The sequence below is a fragment of the Acomys minous genome (genome assembly GCF_964271855.1).
Source record: "Acomys minous genome assembly, chromosome: 1".
NCBI classification, from domain to species: Eukaryota; Metazoa; Chordata; class Mammalia; order Rodentia; family Muridae; genus Acomys; species Acomys minous.
The window spans coordinates 77,917,461-77,935,163 of NC_140483.1; the positions used below are offsets into that span (position 1 = coordinate 77,917,461).

Here is a 17,703-nt window from a genome sequence, read left to right on the forward strand (position 1 = left end):
GAAAGGGGAAATGGAAGGAGGCACCATAAACACTGAACCTGGAACTCTTACAGGGTAGATATTTGGTTCTGATCATACTAGGAGTCTTAAGTTGAGAGGCAGGGTACTGTATCTTGATTGAACTTTGTTTCACTGATCTTTGACATAGAAAATGGTGACTATCCAAGGCATTATTACAAGTTTCTCTTTCTTCCTATTCCAGGAACTGGTGGTTGGTCCCCAGCAGATTCCAATGCCCAACAGTGGCTTCAGATGGACCTGGGAAACAGAGTGGAGATTACAGCAGTGGCCACACAGGGAAGATATGGGAGCTCTGACTGGGTGACAAGCTATCACCTGATGTTCAGCGACACAGGCCACAACTGGCAACAGTACCAGCAAGAAGACAGCATCTGGGTAGGAAATAGTTTTTTCTTGAGTGAAAAAAGATGAGAGAGATGTGCTAATGCTAAACAGTGAGTGTTTCTGCTATGTTACTGTATCCAGACTGTGGTTGTTTAATCAACATTATCTGATCTTTTAGAAAGAATGAGATCTTGTAGGTTTCTAGGACCCTCTGGATCCTTCTACTTTGCTATTCTCCCATGCTTCTCTTATCTAGAGTCCCAATAAGATGCCTTCTCCTCTGTCCCAGTTTCCTGGTAAGTGAAGAATTTCATGGGACATGCCCCTTGGCTAGTATGCTAATATAAGTGAGTATATACCATTTGACTCTTTCTGCTTCTGGGTTAACTCACTCATTATGATCATTTCTAGCTCAATCCATTTGTCCACAAATTTCGGGAGTTCCTTGTTTTTAATAGCTGAGTAGTATTCCATAGTGTATATGTACCACAGTTTCTTTTTCCATTATTCTACTGAGGGACACTTAGGCTGTTTCCATGTTCTGGCTATTATGAATAAGGCTGCTATGAACATGGTTGAGATTTGGGCCCAGGGGTCCCACTCAAACTGTGGCACCAGCCAAGGACAACACAAGCCGTAAACTTCAAACCCCTACTTAGATATAGCCAATGAACAGGACATTCTCCACAGTTGAGTGGAGAGTGGGGTATGACTTTCACATGTATTCTGGTGCCTCATATTTGACCATGTCCCCTGGAGGAGGAGACCTGGTGGCACTCAGAGGAAGGATAGCAGGCTACTAAAAAGAGACTTGATATCCTATGAGCATATAAAGGGGGAGGGAGTCCCCATCAGTCACAGTCATAGGGGAGAGGAGTAAGGGGCAAATGGGAGGGAGGGAAGAATGGGAGGATACATGGGCTGGGTTAACCATTGAGATGTAACAAGAATAAATTAATTTTAAAAAAAGTAAAAAAAAAAAAAAGAAAGAAAGAATGAGATCATATCTAGATGCTAGTACCAGTGTAACTTTATCCAAAATAAATGAGATTATCAGCCACAGAAATTTAATTGTGTTCTTTCCTTTATCACAACTGTGATAGTTTTAGGACAGAATTTCTTAAGTCATCTATAAAAATAGGGAAACCAGCTCACAAAATTTAATTGTCAGTAAGAGTGTGTCATTGGCTATCATACTTTCTTAAGTTCATGGTGCTATGGCAAAATTCAACCAACAAAAGCAATGTAAGTAAGCAAAGGCTTGTTTCAGCTTACAGTTCTAGGTTACTGTCCATCATGGCAGAGAAGTCACAGGAGCTTGAGGCGGGTGGTCACATGGCATTCATAATCCAAAGGAATAATGAATGCTATGCTCTTACTCAGCTAAATTTTTCTACTATACAGTTGAGGATCCTAGCCAGGGAATTCTACCAACCATAGTGGGCCAGTATTTCCATCTAAATTAACACAATCTAGATAGTTCCCTACAGGCACGCTCAGAGTCTCACCTCTCAACTGACTATAAATTATGTGAAACTGACAATTAACATTCACCATCATATTGGATGAAGATATATTTGCATATATATATGCATATATATATATCATTATATAACTTACTCCAATAAGCCAACTATGTCACTTGTCCAAGGTTGCTAAGTTTGAAATTGTGCCTGGGGAATTTTTACTTTCTTCTGCTGTGGTGAACACTGAACAGCCACCATTAAAGGGTCTAAAAACATTTAAATGTAGAAAAAAAAATGGCAAAGTTTAGCCACTGGGAGTAATTATCAGTTTGAGGGTAATACACCTGCTCTAAATTGTAACACAGAACTTTCTTCCCTGAGGCAGCAACACATTTGTGAACTTTGTGTCAGTTAACGTTATCAGGAAACCATATGGCAAAGAAAGTAGAGACAAGACACACAGGGTGACTACCTGGAGATGCCTCAGGAGGCTGGAGTTTGGGGATTCGGAAGGTGACTCAGCAGGCACAGTGCTTACCATTGAAGGATGAGGACTGGCGTTCAGATCCCCAGAACCCATAAAAAAGCCAGCATTATTAACCCAGGAGCTTGCTGGTTGCCAGATTAGACAATGCGAAAGTAGGTAAAGAGTGGTAGGAAAAAGAGATACCAGATGTTACCTCGGGCCTCAACACCCAGGGACACACCTATGTGAACATGCATGCACATATGTGTATATAAAAAAAGACAAATAGAATGCCTTGGATAACTGGTTTTAATTTAGTAGAAAAAGGTCACATATTTCATCGAAATTAAAGTAAAATGTAAAGACCTCTTGATGGATATCAGTCTTCTCCTCTCAGAATGGTCTTGGCTACAGCTTTGATTTCAGTCATTGCATCTTCTACTATTAGCGTAACCTGTTGAAAAGAATGTGTTTACTGCACATATCTGGCCAGTGGACAGGACATTCTCCACAGGTGAGTGGAGAGTGGGGCCTACTTTCACACAAACTCTGGTGTCCCATATTTTACCATGTTCCCTGGATGAGGAGGCCTGGTGGCACTCAGAGGAAGGATAGCAGGCTACCAAAAAAGGACTTGATACCCTATGAAAATATACAGGGGGAGTAGGTCCCTTTAAATCACAGTCATAGATGAGGGGAGTATGGGGAAAATGGGAGGGAGGGAGGAATCGGAGGATACAATGGATGGGATAACAATTTAGATGTAATATGAATAAATTAATAAAATATATTTTTAAAAAATAATGTGTTTTAGCTGCATTGATATTGTCTGCCTATCCACCATGTGGAACCCTGAGACCAGGAGTAAGCTAAGCATTCTGGTTAGCTAGCAAACATGGAATATTGAAGATCAGTATGGTCATCCTTACTTGCCTCAGTTACATCAGCTGGAATATTCTCAGCCACATGGCTTTTCATTTTGAAATTTACTCTTTGAAGGCTTTTCTTTTTTGTTTTTCAATATTGAAGTCCACATCAATTTTTACGGATTTGTGCTTGCTTTGCTGTTTAGTTTAGAGTGAAAAATAAGCAGTCTTTCTGCCCAAGGAAAAATTTTAAAATTTTATGTTGACTTTAGAGGGGAAATGGAGAGGGGATTATTTATTCTCTCTGGAGTTTTCTATAATAACTGGTTCTTTTCAGACAGAGTTGTAGCTTTGAATTATTTTGTTTCCTTGTACAAAAAGAATCAAAGTTTATTTTCTTCAGATCCAAGTGCCCTTCTTTTAGTCTTTCTGGGCCTCAGGATGAGTTTCAAGGATGTGTAGCTCTGTGTGTGGAAACAGCTTGCCCATGGTTCTAAGCCAAGCTGGAGGTATTGGATCATTTGAGTTTCATGAAAAATTTTGCAAGGTAGACAGCCCCTTCTTCTACGTCAATGGAGAAATATGTCTCCATACAGAACCATTTTGTTGTTTTGTTTTGTTTTGTTTTGTTTTTGAAAAACAGCTGGAATCTCCAAGGTTCTTAGAGCTGCAGGGTAGAAAGGGAAGACTGTTTCCACCCTAGCCCACCATCCCTCAACAGTCTTGACACTGACCAGCACCACTAAAACCATTAACATTTTTATTAATAAGTATATTTGATTGTGAAATTATTGTCTGCTTCTCCTGTATTATTTTTTCAAAATATTTTTTTCTTTTTTCACTTGAATCATGAACATTTTCAGACCTATTCTGGAAGAATAATATTAAACCCCACTGTTCATTTACATCCTGCTAAATATATAAGTAAGAAATCACTAGCTACATCTAGCTGTACCTCTGTTTTGCAAATAATGCCTAAACTCTGAAATGGTTTGGGAGAGTCTATCAAGCTTGTTTTACAAACATTTCAAAAAATATGTAGAGATTCCCTTTTAGCTAATATTGGAACGTGCATCAAAATGAACGTTTATATATAAAATGGACCTACTTATACACATGGCTTAGGTGAGTCAGATAGGTGATGTCTTGGGCTTGCCAGCCAGGCAGTCTAGCCAAATCAGTGAGTTCCAGGATTAGTTAGAAATACTGACTCAAAAACCAGGCATGGTGGCACACACTTTTAATCCCAGCAGTTGGAGGCAGAGACATGTGGATAACTGTGTGTTCAAGGGCAGCCTGGTCTACAAAGCAAGTCCAAGACAGCCAAGGCTAATATGGAGAGAGCTGATCTAAAAAACCAAACAAACAAAAACAACAACAATAACAACAACAACAACAAAACAAAAAACAAAACAAAAAAAAAAGAAAGAAAGAAAGAAAGAAAGAAAGAAAGAAAGAATTGACTCACAAAGATAAGGTGGACAGATACTAAGGGATATATGAAATGTTGACTCTGGCCTCAACACACAAACAAATATGCATGCAATCATGCACATATACCCACAATAGATGACGTTCATTTTTCTTGTGAAAATTTATTTTAAATTTTACTTTGGGAATTAGGTCACAGATTCAGGAAATCTGAAATAGACAAAAAAAGAGGTTTAATCACAAATGTATAAATGGCTCAATTTAACTTTCCACATAACCCTAATACTTAATCCCATTGATAGTAAGTATTGGTTTCCTTAAGGATGCTGCCTGGAAGCTGTAGAGAAACATGTTTTTCTTGGTCTTTTAAGGATTTCTTTTCTTTGTATGTGTGTGGCATGTGGGAATGTGTGGGTATGCCTACTGACATTATGTGGACTAACACATGTGTTCAAATTCCACATTATATTCCCATATGTGTACATGGGCACTATTAAGTATAGAGTCCCACGAAGAGCATTGTAAATGCATTTTTTGATGGTTCTTACCTTATACTTTGAGGCAAGGTCTCTCACTGAACTCAGAGCTCACTTTTAAACTAGACTAGCTAGCCAGCTTGTTCTAAGGAGCTCCTGTCTGTTTCTTAACCATTTAGTTCTGTGGATTAAAACTCTCTTCTTCTTCCTTTTGAGGTGAGCACTGTCCCTGCTGAGCACTTGCGTGTGTGTGTGTGTGTGTGTGTGTGTGTGTGTGTGTGTGTGTGTGTGTGTGTGTTGCTGGGGATGCAACTCATGGCCTGAGGCATGCCAGACGAGATTTTACCTAATAGTTGTACCCTGATGCTCGCTTGGGCATTTGAAAAGGCTTGAAGTTCGATGTGCTTTAGTTTGTAAATATGCTGTTGTTGTTTGGTTTTGTTGTTTGGTTTGCGTTTTTCTTGTTGTTGTTGTTTTGCTTTGTTCAAGGCAGGGTTTCTCTGCATAGCATTTCCTGTCCTGGACTTGCTTTGTAGAACACCTTGGCATTGAACTCACAGTGATCCACCAGCCACTGCCTCCCAGAGTACTAGGTTTACAAGCCTATGGCACAGTACCAGGCTTTTTATAGTTTTTAAAGTAAGTACACTAAAAAATACAAACAGTGTGTGATATCAGCTTATCAGCACTGAAGAGATGTCTCTTATTTCAAGTTCACTGCAGGATAAGAACCTTTAAAAGACACCTTTGCAATAGGCAAAAATCTCCATCTGCTAAAAATTCATTTTGGAGAGCTTTTGGTGTGGCACTGTGTGGATTGTTCATGATATTAACAAGCAGAGCTTCTGCTCACTAAAGGATAAACAATGAAGGTATCACTTGGCAACAAAGGTTAGAATCCTATTGGATCTGAAGTATCTCTAATTTGTGGTGTACACATGCCAGACAGATGGAAACATTAGTTCTACCTCAGAGCAGCAGCCTGAGCCAGTGTGATATTCTTTGCAAATGTTGGTTGGGCGCACAAGTGTTAGGTTAGAGGACAGCTGTAGAAATCTCTTCTCTTCTAATCTTTGTTTTCCAGGGTAGACCCCATGTCATCACAGTAGAAGAAACTGCCTTTTCCCACTGAGCCATCTCCCCAGCTCATGACTGGGCCTTTAGTGAAGCCCAATACATGAGGCAATTGACATTCCTGACCACTTTTACAAATGTTTCAAAAGCTACAAAAATTGTTTCTGTGATCCAATCTATGGCTTTCATACTTGGAGACTTCAAAGTCACCTAACATCCTTGTTGAAGTGAGCATTACTGTCCCTTCTTCTCTTTGTTCAAAAGAAAACACAAGTCAACAAGCATAGACAATTGGTGTCAGTCCTGGTGTTTAAAATTTCTCTGCCTCCCAGTCACTTGCTTTTCCTCTTCATTTTAGCACTTACATTATCAGTAATGGCATGCACTTCTTTGTTATAATTTGCTTCATTTGTCTTTTACACACACATTCCAAGAAGATTCTTTCATGTGCAGATTTCAGATAAACCTTCACTGCTGGTAGGTTCTTGGTCCTGGATTATGCACACAGTAGGTCATCCACTTTAGCTGAGCTGTTCACTCACATCTTCCTGAACTCTATTCAGTCCTTGAAAGACCACCTTGCAATTGATTTAGGTAATTTTTATAAGAAGACAACACTCTAGCCATCCTTTGTGTGATAACATGGAGATACTTTGCAGAAAGATGTGAAGTCCATGAACAAAACTTCTAGGGAGAAACAGGAATCTTGAAGAGTCATGACCATGAAGAAACAAAGAAGTTTGCAGGGCAGTACCTATGCAACTGATGATTCTAGCTCAGATGACAACCTCCCAATGTTCAAAGTGACTTCCTTGGAAATCTGTCCCCAGGACATGCACTTCTGTGGAACAGGTATTCTTCAACCAGAACTGCAAAAATCTGGTAAGCACATCATTTTACAGTATATTAAAACCTAATCAGTTGCTTCTATTTTACAGAAGAAAACATGATTTCAAAAGCCCAATGTAGCAGGACTCTTTCACATGTAATAAAGCGACAGAGCCAGTTTATAAACTCAGCTCTGCCTGTCCCTGATGGTTAAGCCCAAGCCAGTAGGTAAGAACTTAGCCTAAAGGGATTGTCTGTTAAGACCTAATGGCCTGTGATAAAGGAGATGAAGCAGCCTCCACCAAGATCTCAGAACACAATGCTCAGCTAAACCAAAACAGAAACCCAAGCTTCTTTGGGAGAATCTGGTATGGAGTGTATTTTGGTTTTGTGAGAAGATGTGGACAGAGAGATGCTTAATATGTGTTCCAACTCTGCTTCCTGACTGCTGATAAAATGTGAAGAACCACCTGCCTCCCATTCCTGCAGCCATACACCTATGAGGAATTATATCCCTTCAGAACATAAGTCAGAGTAAATGCTTCTCCTTGAAGTTGCCCCCATGAGCTATTTTGTCACAGCAAGCAGAAAGGAAACAGATACACTAACCTTTCACTTTCCTCTGAATATCCTGAGTTTTCTTCAGATTCATTTTGCGTTTTGCTTTTTACAAAGACCAGACACATGATCAGTCCAGTACTTGGCACGGGGCCCTTCAGCCAGTGCAGTATGATGAGCTGTGATTTCTGTAGCTTTCTGGAGTCAGTTCACACATAAAAGGCTTGGTCTAGTTACCTAGCATTTTCCTTACTCTGGGGTCAATTGAAACAATGGATTTTAGTCATCAGTTCTCCAATTTCATGCATGAGCAGCTTGCAAATTTTCTGGGAGATGCTATCCTATCTTCTTGATTTACACCCATTATTTTGCCAATTTTCCCTAGCATGTACTGAGTATTGATCACTGTTTTATATACTATTTTAAGCCTACCAATTTCAGAAAACAATTTGAGAGAAAGAAAGCTCATTACTATCAAAATACATCTCTTAACCTCTTGTTATATGCCTAACACCAGGCTGGATGCATGAACAGACTTAAAGATAACGTCTCTTGATTTCCTGCATGCCTAGAACCATTAAGGGACTAAACCATGCCTTCTCTGTAACATGGCCCACATTCTATTTGTGTGTGTGTATGTACTACACATCTGTGCATTAGAAAATAAAGGTAGATGTGGTGTGTTTTGTCCTGTCACTTTCTGACTTAGTTTCTTGGACAGGTCCACTCAGTGCAGCTAGAACTAGGCTTGTTGCCAGCAAGCTCCAGCAATCCTCTGTCCTCAGTCTCTAACAGCCCTGGGGATATAGGCAGGCACAGTATCAAATCTAATTGGCTGTTTCATTTGTTTTGTTTGTTTTATGACCATTCAAAGAATTGATGCATAGACATAGACCTTCATACTTGTAGAACATTATGATAGGCAGATTTGGGCCCAGGGGTCCCGCTCAAACTAAGGCACCAGCCAAGGACAATACAGGCTATAAATTTTAAACCCCTACCCAGATCTAGCCAATGGTCAGAACATTCTCCACAGTAGAGTGGAGAGTGGGGTATGACTTTCACACATACTCTGGTGCCTCACATTTGACCATGTCCCCTGGAGGGGAAGACCTGGTGGCACTCAGAGGAAGGACAGCAGGTTACCAAGAAGAGACTTGATACCCTATAAGCATATACAGGGGAGGTAATCCCCCTCAGGAACAGTCACAGGGAAGGGGAATAAGGGGAAAATGGGAGGGAGGGAAGAATGGGAGGATACAAGGAATGGGATAACCATTGAGATGTAACAAGAATAAATTAATTTAAAAAAAGAAAGTAAAAAAATATACAAAAAAACCCACAAAAAACAAAAAACAACAAAAAAAGAAAGTACTATTATACACCATACCATATCCACAATCTTTGCTTTAGCACCTTTAAATAAAGTAATAAGACTACATATAAAAACATACCTAATTAAGATACTAGCTGTGATTTTGTGGCATGGAACACACTGTGTATACCAGACTGGCCATGAGCTCACTACTATTGCCTGCTTCAAACTCCAGAGCGCTATAACTAAAGGAACAGGGCACCACGTTTGGTGACTGCAAGGATTTTAAAGATGTCTCTCTCTCATTTGCTTTCTCACATATATACATTTAGAAGTGTTAATTTTTGAGTTGAACCCATTTAAAGCTGAGAGTATTGCAAAAGGTTTAAGAAATTATGTTATATTTATTTAATACTGCATAATATATATATGCAAATACACACACACACACACACACACACACACACACACACACACACAAAGTTACGATACTTGGAATCACAATTCATGCCCACAAACAAAATCCATTATCTACCTAACAAAAACTTCAGCTCAGGTTTGTACAAACTTTTGAATTGTCAGTTGAGTCCAAGAGACCAAAAATAATATAAGCTGTTGCTATTGTCCTTGGTGCCAGAAAAAAGAAGGTTCAACTGTACTGCTGAAGACACAACAGACTTTGGACATAAGACTTGGAGGAAGCAATGTATATCTGAGCTGGAAGCCCTCTGAAGACTAGCTGTCACAGTGTTGAAATGAGCCATGAAAGCTGCTGCAGAGAAAAGTAATCAATATCCCTATTCAGCTGCAATGCCACAATATCCAATATGGCAAGATGTTTCTGAAGGTACAAGAGTAATATTTATGTCCTGGAAGTAACTAACATATGCTTGGGTGTGGACTTAGGCATGCTCAGTAGGAGGGAATTCATGTCGGCTGCTGCAAACCTTGCCACCTACCCATGGTTGCAGGGGCCATACAGCCTATAGAAGAACTTCCTACAGCCACTTTTCTAAGCCAGTATAATGTCTGACTGCATTATGAATACTTATATTTATACTCACAGAAATGTGCAGCTCTCGGCCCTCATTATAGAAGCAGCTTTTCCTGTTTTTCCTCCTTCTCCTCCTCCTTTTCCTCTTCCTACTTTTTTTTCTCTAGCAGACAGAGACCATTACAGAAGCCATGACTGGCCACAATGCAAGATCAATTGACTACAGAATGCTTTTCCCCAATTAATACATTTATAACACAAGCCTATAACACCTAAGATTCAAAGAGTATTGCCGATGAATAGAAATACTGTGTAAAAACCAGGATATCTTCTGTGAGATAGTATTCTCTTAAAAAAAAAAAAACAGGAGAACTTAAAGAAATAGGGTGTGGGGTTAGGGATAAGGAGCAGATCTGGAAACAATTAAGGGTAGAAGTGAGAAACTAATGTAATTAAGAAACATTGTATGAAATCCTAAAGGAATGAATATACATATGAATATATATGCATATATGAATATGTATTTATAGTAAAACTACCAAAGAACTAATAGAAGATGTTTGCTTTTAAATTAATGAAGAACTCTGCAAACCTTGGCTATCAGTTTAATAGGGATTACCAATGCATAAATCAATTATCACCATGCAGCCAACTTGATTCCAGCTGTGCCAAAGGATAGAAATGTAACATGCAATAACTTAGCACATCTTCAGCACCAGCCATGAGAGTAAATGCAGGGCAGCTGCTTCCTGATACCCAGCTTTCATTCCTCCTCACTTTCTGCTCACTCTGGTTTACAGCTTGCCTTGCAAGTGGTAGTAGAAAGTACCTGAAAATGATGTTTTAGCTCCACATTGATTGAACTTTACATCACCAAGTATTGACTTCTGAAGCTCAGACTTCTTGAGATGCCTCAGTAGTTGACTATGGTCTTTGGTGATCTGAGCTACTGTTAAGACTAAAGGAACACTGTTGATAAGAAAAGGAACAGAAACAAGCAGCCAAACCAACAGCAGGTGTTTGCTGCAGGCTTCTCCCTAGCTCTCTAGCTCTCTGGCTCCATACTTAGTCCTAAAACTTCCAAACTGATGCCCATATGTTTTTCTCTCTTAATATGAGAATTGGCTGTGATGTTTCAGGGAATTTGCCTGCATGAGTTCTAGCCTTTTCAGGAAGCTACTGGCTTCCCACATTTACACAGGTGGCATTTGAACACATTTCATGGTCAGTCTTCAGGATTAGTGTTTACATGGACACTTTCTGTGAAAGAGCAGGTGACTGCAGTCCCCACACTGGTTGCATTTGTAGTGGGATAAGATTCAGCAATTGATATCAAAAGACTCGGATGATCTGCTTAAAATTAATTCTTCTAAATCCACTGTTAGGAAGTTACTCTTGTTGTCAAAGTACTTCATATTTCCCAAAAAGTTTGATTTATAACATAATATTTTCAATATATAAATAAATTAGGATTTGAAGACTTTCTCCTTAGAATAGAAAAACATTTAAGTCAATACCTCAATTTTAACACAGGTTTTGCTTCTTTAAACTTATTGAATTGTAGTAAGTGTAGTGTCTGAGAGGGAAAGTTATTTTTAGCTGCCTTCTCTTTATGGAGGGGTTTGTGTGTGTGTGTGTGTGTGTGTGTGTGTGTGTGTGTGTGTGTGTGTGTGTGTGCACTGTGCATGTGTGTGTATGTTTGTGCATGCGGATGTGCAGGCACATGTGTTTGTTTGCATATATAGGCCATACATCAAATTTAGTTGTCTTTCCTCCAGGAATTTTTGGAGACATGTTTTCTCAATAATCTGGGTCCCTTGAATTTGGCTCTGCTGCTTGGCCAGCAGAACCTAGGAATCAACTTGTCTCTGCCTATGCAGTGTTTGTATTACAAATGCACATACCCACACTCACCTCTTCACATGCGTCCTGTGGCTCAGATGTAGATCTGCATTTTGCACACTAAGCACTTTAGCAGCAAAGCCATCTCCACCCCCATCACCAAACTTTTTAATACTACCCATGCAATTTGTATTTCATCTATAAGCTGCTGTTTTCTTCTGTGTGATTGTCTCTGCTTTGAAGTTTAAAATAATCTGTGGAGCTGATAGATAACTAAATCTCTAGGAAGCTTAGCTTCTTCTTTTTAAAAGTAATGGTGATTTGACCTCATATGCCCTGTAAATGGGAGATTTAAAAAATGTGCATGCCTCAAAATGTTCCACAGGGCTTGTTAAGGCACAGTATGCCAAGTTCTGCTTGTAGAACATCTCACCCAATAGGTGAGAGTTGGGATAAGAATTTACATTTCTAAAATAACATCAAGTGAATGTGGGGCAGCTGCTTAGGACCTCATTTTGTGAAGCTCTTTGTAAACCATAAGTAGATTCATGCACTGGATTAGCTTTAACCAGAGATAAAATGGTGAAAATTGACTATTATTAAAGCCAGTGTGTGGGTTCCAATTTGATAAGGTACCCAGAGGACACTGGCTCTCTATTTCTTTAATTTGAGCATTGTATACAAAAGAGGCAACAAGCATATGAAGTCAGCATTTTTTGAGTAAACTGAAAGCTCAGTGGGAAAGGGAAATTTTCCTTGGGTTATGGGCAGAGTTATCCAGGCAAGCTTATTAAAGACAGTTAGCTCAAGGGCCTTACAGCAGAAAGTGGAGCTGTAGGAAGAGCCTGGGGGAGTTGCTGAGGCTTAAAGAAAATAACTATAGGCCAAAATCTAAAGCCCCAGGTATCTACTTGGCCTGTTGTCAAATGGAAAGCTTCCAGGCTTATAATGGGCTCCTGGAAACAAAAACTGTCCCCCGATTTTAAAAGATAAAAGATGTTCAAATACAATTCATCTTCAATAAGATTATTAAGCTCATTATCACAATAGCAGTCACTGTTAAGAAGAGAAATGTGATATAAACACCTCAAGACACTATTGCTATTAAGGTGGCCTTTGCTGTTCTTGTCTCATTGTGAGCTGCAAGCAGAGTGTTAATGAAAAGCAGATGGATGCAGGGTAATGATAAAAGTAGACTAACTTCACAAGCAAAATATGACGGTATTCAGAGTTGCTGTGTTTCATGTCTATGCCCAATTCCAATGGCTCACATGGAGAAAATTCTTCCCGCTGTCTGACAGTATACAGACGGTTTCTGAACAACAGGGAAATACCAAATGGTGCAACAAATTGTTAGGCATCCACAACTTGCTTGAAAATCATTATTTCATTCCCCGATGATTATGAGTGAGGGGGACCTCCTCTCCCTGTATATGCTTATAGGATATCAAGTCTCTTCTTGGTAGCCTGCTATCCTTCCTCTGAGTGCCACCAGGCATCCTCATCCAGGGGACGTGGTCAAATATGGAGCAATAAAGTTCATGTGAAAGTCAGACCCCACTCTCCACTCAACTGTGAAGAATGTTCTGTTCATTGGCTAGATCTGGGTAGGGGTTCAAAGTTTACTGCACATATTGTCCTTGGCTAGTGCCATAGTTTGAACAGGACCCCTGGGCCCAGATTTATCCATCATAATGCTCTTCTTGTATGTTTCTAGGACCCTCTGGATCCTTCTATTTCCTCATTCTCCCATGCTTCACCCACCTAGAGTCCCAATAGGAGTGGAGTAAGGGGAAAATGGGAGGGAGGGAGGAATGTGATGATACAAGGGTTGGGATAACAATTGAGATGTAATATGAATAAATTAATAAACTATATCAAAGTAAAAAATGAAAAGGTCTGATGGGAAAAAAAAAGATCATTATTTCATTCTGTAACCCATGAATGTATCAGCTGATAGATGAAGGGAATCATGATTTTTTTTCTTCAAAGGAATCACATCCCCAAGGATGAAGAGATTGCTCATCAGTTAAGCAATAGTTAAGAGATTGCTCAATCTCAATCAGTTAAGAGATTGCGTTTCCACAGCCCTTAGTTCAATTCAGTTCCCATCAACCATATATGCTGGGTCACAACCACTTGTAATTCCAGCACCAGTGAATCCAATATGTGTGGCCACTGAACTCATTGCACTGATTTACACCACAAACTCTCTCTCTCTCTCTCTCTCTCTCTCTCTCTCTCTCTCTCTCTCTCTCTCTCTCTCTCTCACACACACACACACACACACACACACACAACTAAAACCAAATTATAAAAAGAAGTACTTTGATAGCTGTGCTGGAGTTACCAAAGAATCCTGGGACCCTCACTTCTTATCGTGTTTAATTATAATTTAGGGTATCAGGCATGTGTGACACATAGATTAAGTTGGTTTTACAAGTAAAGTGTGGTAGCATTCTGTGAGCTGGAAGACAAATGCATGGAAAGAAGCATCAAGAAGAGCTACCTGAAGGTTGGGAGATGTATGATTTGGGCTTGTCAGTAGGTCAAGTGATATGATAATTTATGATAATTTATGCATAGAAGCAATGTTGACTTTATAATTATTTGGCTACATTGCTGTGTCAACTTTCTTCCTTTATGATAAGCCACAATGACAGAAGGCCAGACTTCTATTAACAGATTGAGAAATGGATTATCTAGAAGGGATAAGGCCTAAGCAGGCTAGGGTATACACACTGCAATAATGTTCTAAGCATCTTTGCTGATGGTGGGTCCACGCCAGGTGGACATAGGTGTATTGAGTGCATAATCTCCTGCGCAAGGACCTACATACTTGAAACTTACTCTAAATTTGCTGCTTCTGTGATGTGCTTCTATTTGAGACATTGCATCTAGGTGAATGCTGTATGTTTGTGAGAACTGAAGAAAGCAAATACATGTAAAGGTCTTACGTGGCTCTGAGGATTAAGAAGAGAAAGAGCACTTGCTGCATCAGCCCTTAGATCTGAGCTCAACTACCAGCACTCATGTAAGCTACCAGCTGTGGCCACACATATTTGTAAGCCCAGCGTAGAGATAAGAGGATTACTGAACTTGCTGCTGCCAGCTAGTTCCCCATACAATCAGAAACCCTGTCTTAAAAAAATAAGTCAATGTTGTCAAGCAAAATATCTGATATCCTTCTATGAAATCTGCACACATGCACATAAATACATGTACCTGCACATACATGTGTGCACACACTCCCAAACCAGGAAATAAAGGTTTGTACCCACACAGGAGATGAACTGCACATAGTATAAGAAAGTTAGCCCAAGCCAATTTAGGGAAGGGATGACAGTGAATCTGTGCTTAACAAACAAGGTCTTCTTAGAGTTTAGTATCTGGATGCCCTTTCCATTGAGATGGCTTTCCCAAAACCTGGAAATACTAAGGCAGCAGTGATGCTATGAATGTAAAAAGGAAAATGACTGCACCTCCAGGGACCCCAAGTGAAGAGCAGCCACCATGTCAAGCTCAGGGCAGTGCAGATTCTTCTGCAGCCTGGTCCAGAAAAAAAGCAGCTTGATCAAAGAGCTCTGGTGTTCTGGAGTTCTGCCTTACTTTCCCTGATAAGTATTTCTGTCACAGCTCAGGCATCTTTTATGTACCTCCCTCATCCTACATAGTAATGTCAACTTGTCAGCATTCTCGTTCTGAGATGGACTTGTCACCTAATAATTTCTGAAACAATTAGATGACAACACAATAAATGGCTTTGTCAGTTCTGTGTAATCAAAAGGCAAATTATCATGTAAGAAAATGCAATATCTTACTTCAAGTGACATTGTGGAGAGATTTTAAAACAGAGTCACAGTACTCAAAGTTTTGAGTTCTGTAAATTTGCAAAATTAATGTGAATGTTTATAAAAACTATTTTCTGAAACCCAAAGTCTTCCAGGTGGCTGCATTTAAATATACAGATATGAGTGATGAAATGCTACTTCTACTATGTGACCCTAGTATTTACACAAGATTTGATAGTTTCTTTCAACACATACATTGCACATATGTATATGTGTGTGTGAATATACATGTGCACATAGACATACCCACATTATTATTAAGATATATATTCATTTACATATATACATTTAAATCAAATGTATTTGTGCTTATATATTTAAATTTATTTACATGTATATAATACATTTAAATAAGTATATACTCTTTACATACACATAAATTTAAATCTTAGTATGTTGCATTTATCCTGAGCTATGAATTTTAATACTTTAATTTTTTAACTTTTTTGATAATTAGTAAAATATTTAGAAAAGGTAAGTACATAATCTTTTTATTAAAATTTTAATTTTTAATGAGATATATTATGTAAAATGTACCAAAGTTTTGTAAAGTTGTAAGCAAAAACCAGTGTACCTGCAAAGGGAAACATTAAAGAGGCAGCACAGTGTTTATTCCACCCCCACCAACCCCACCACAGCCTCAACCAACAGCTGTGAGCCCTGGTATAAGGAAGCAGTAAAGAAGCTTGTTTCTAACATTATGCAACTGTAGTGACATCAGTTTCTTTCTTGGCTTAGTTAATTCAGAGGCTGTGATTAGCTACACTGACAAAAACAACTTAAGGAGGAAAGTACTTATTTTGTCTCTGTAGTTCTAGAATGATACAGTTCCTCATGGTTGGGAAGGCATGACAACAACATGGCAGCTGGTCACATTACATCCTCAGTTAAGAAACAGAGGCTACAGAAGTGGGCTGTAAGACCTCAGGGCTTACTGCAGGGACTCATGTCCACACATGAGGCTTCACCTCTGTCTTCCCAAAGAGCATCACCACCTGGGTTTCTAGAGGTCAAGCAATGATCCTACAGAAGACAATTCACATTAAAAAGACAACAGTCAGAAGAAGACATAAATGTTCTTGAATTAATTCTTGTCCAGATGAAATATAGGCTAATAAGTATGTATCCTCGCTGGCCTGTCAAGGAATTCCTGTTTGATGGGGTTGTATGTGTTTTAGTTTCAGTGTCTGTAACCATAGATGCATGCCTATGTGCTGCTGGTGCATGGGAGTAAGCAGGTCAGAGGACAATGTCACCATAGATTCTTAGGCTTTGTCTATTTTAATTGGTTTGAGACAGGGTCTTTCATTGGCCTAGTACTCATGAAGCTATGCTAACTTGAAAGTAATCCCAGAAATTTGCCTTTATATGCTTGTAGGACTATATCCTGATGTTTAAAAATGGACTCTGGAGATTGAACTCTGGTCTTTATGCTTGCAAGGCAAGAATAGTAGCAACTGAACTATTACCCTACCATGCAAAATGGTTTTGTTTTTGTGTTTTTGATTGGCTGTTTTCCCTTCTTGTTTCTCCCTTTCAAGCCCTTTAGAGGAAAGTGTGTTAGCAATAAGTAGTATGTATGTTTTCGGAGTGATGTATGTGCCCATTGCTTTTGTAAACTTTTCTCAGGGCACAGGAGAGACAGAAAGTGCCCAAGTAGAGATGATCAAATAGAGTGGGGATGTAGCTCAGTGTAGGTGTATATAACATACCTAGCATGTATGATACTGGTCTAAACACTAGTATTCTTCAAAAAGGAAGAAAAAAACAAGACAATAAATTCCTGGTTTCATTAAAAAAACCCAGGTTCAGACTGACTAGCAGAATTGGGACTTAAAGAAGAGATATCCAATCTTTACATGTTGGCCTTCCCACTACACAGGCACATGCATATCCCAACAAGTGCCTGCTCACAAACCTAGACACCCAGTTACCTTGTTTCTGAATAAAATGAAACAATCCTGGCTCTTGGAGATAGTCATAAACCTTTCTCCTTCTTTAACTCTCACACGTCCAGGTGAAGGGATGTATAAAGGATTTGTTCATTGCTCTCCTGTTCAATGACTTGAATGACTTTCTGATTTACACAAGACAAGCGAAAAAGAAAATAACTGAGAGTGTTTTACAAATAAAGAGGCACTGCTTATCATGGTGTTTGGCAGAATTGGTGATAATAAGAGTGGTGGAATGA

General features: G+C 39.2%; 1 protein-coding gene across 4 annotated transcripts in view; it reads left to right on the plus strand.

The window, feature by feature from the left end:
• The window catches only part of LOC311591254 (contactin-associated protein like 5-1-like), an 869,459-nt gene that overhangs the window by 213,976 nt on the left and 637,780 nt on the right, over positions 1-17,703 (plus strand). For all 4 annotated transcript variants that reach the window (XM_084770689.1, XM_084770692.1, XM_084770691.1 and 1 more), the window contains exon 3: positions 203-396. In XM_084770689.1, coding sequence (XP_084626815.1) covers positions 203-396 — 194 coding nt within the window. The remainder of the gene's footprint in view (positions 1-202; positions 397-17,703) is intronic.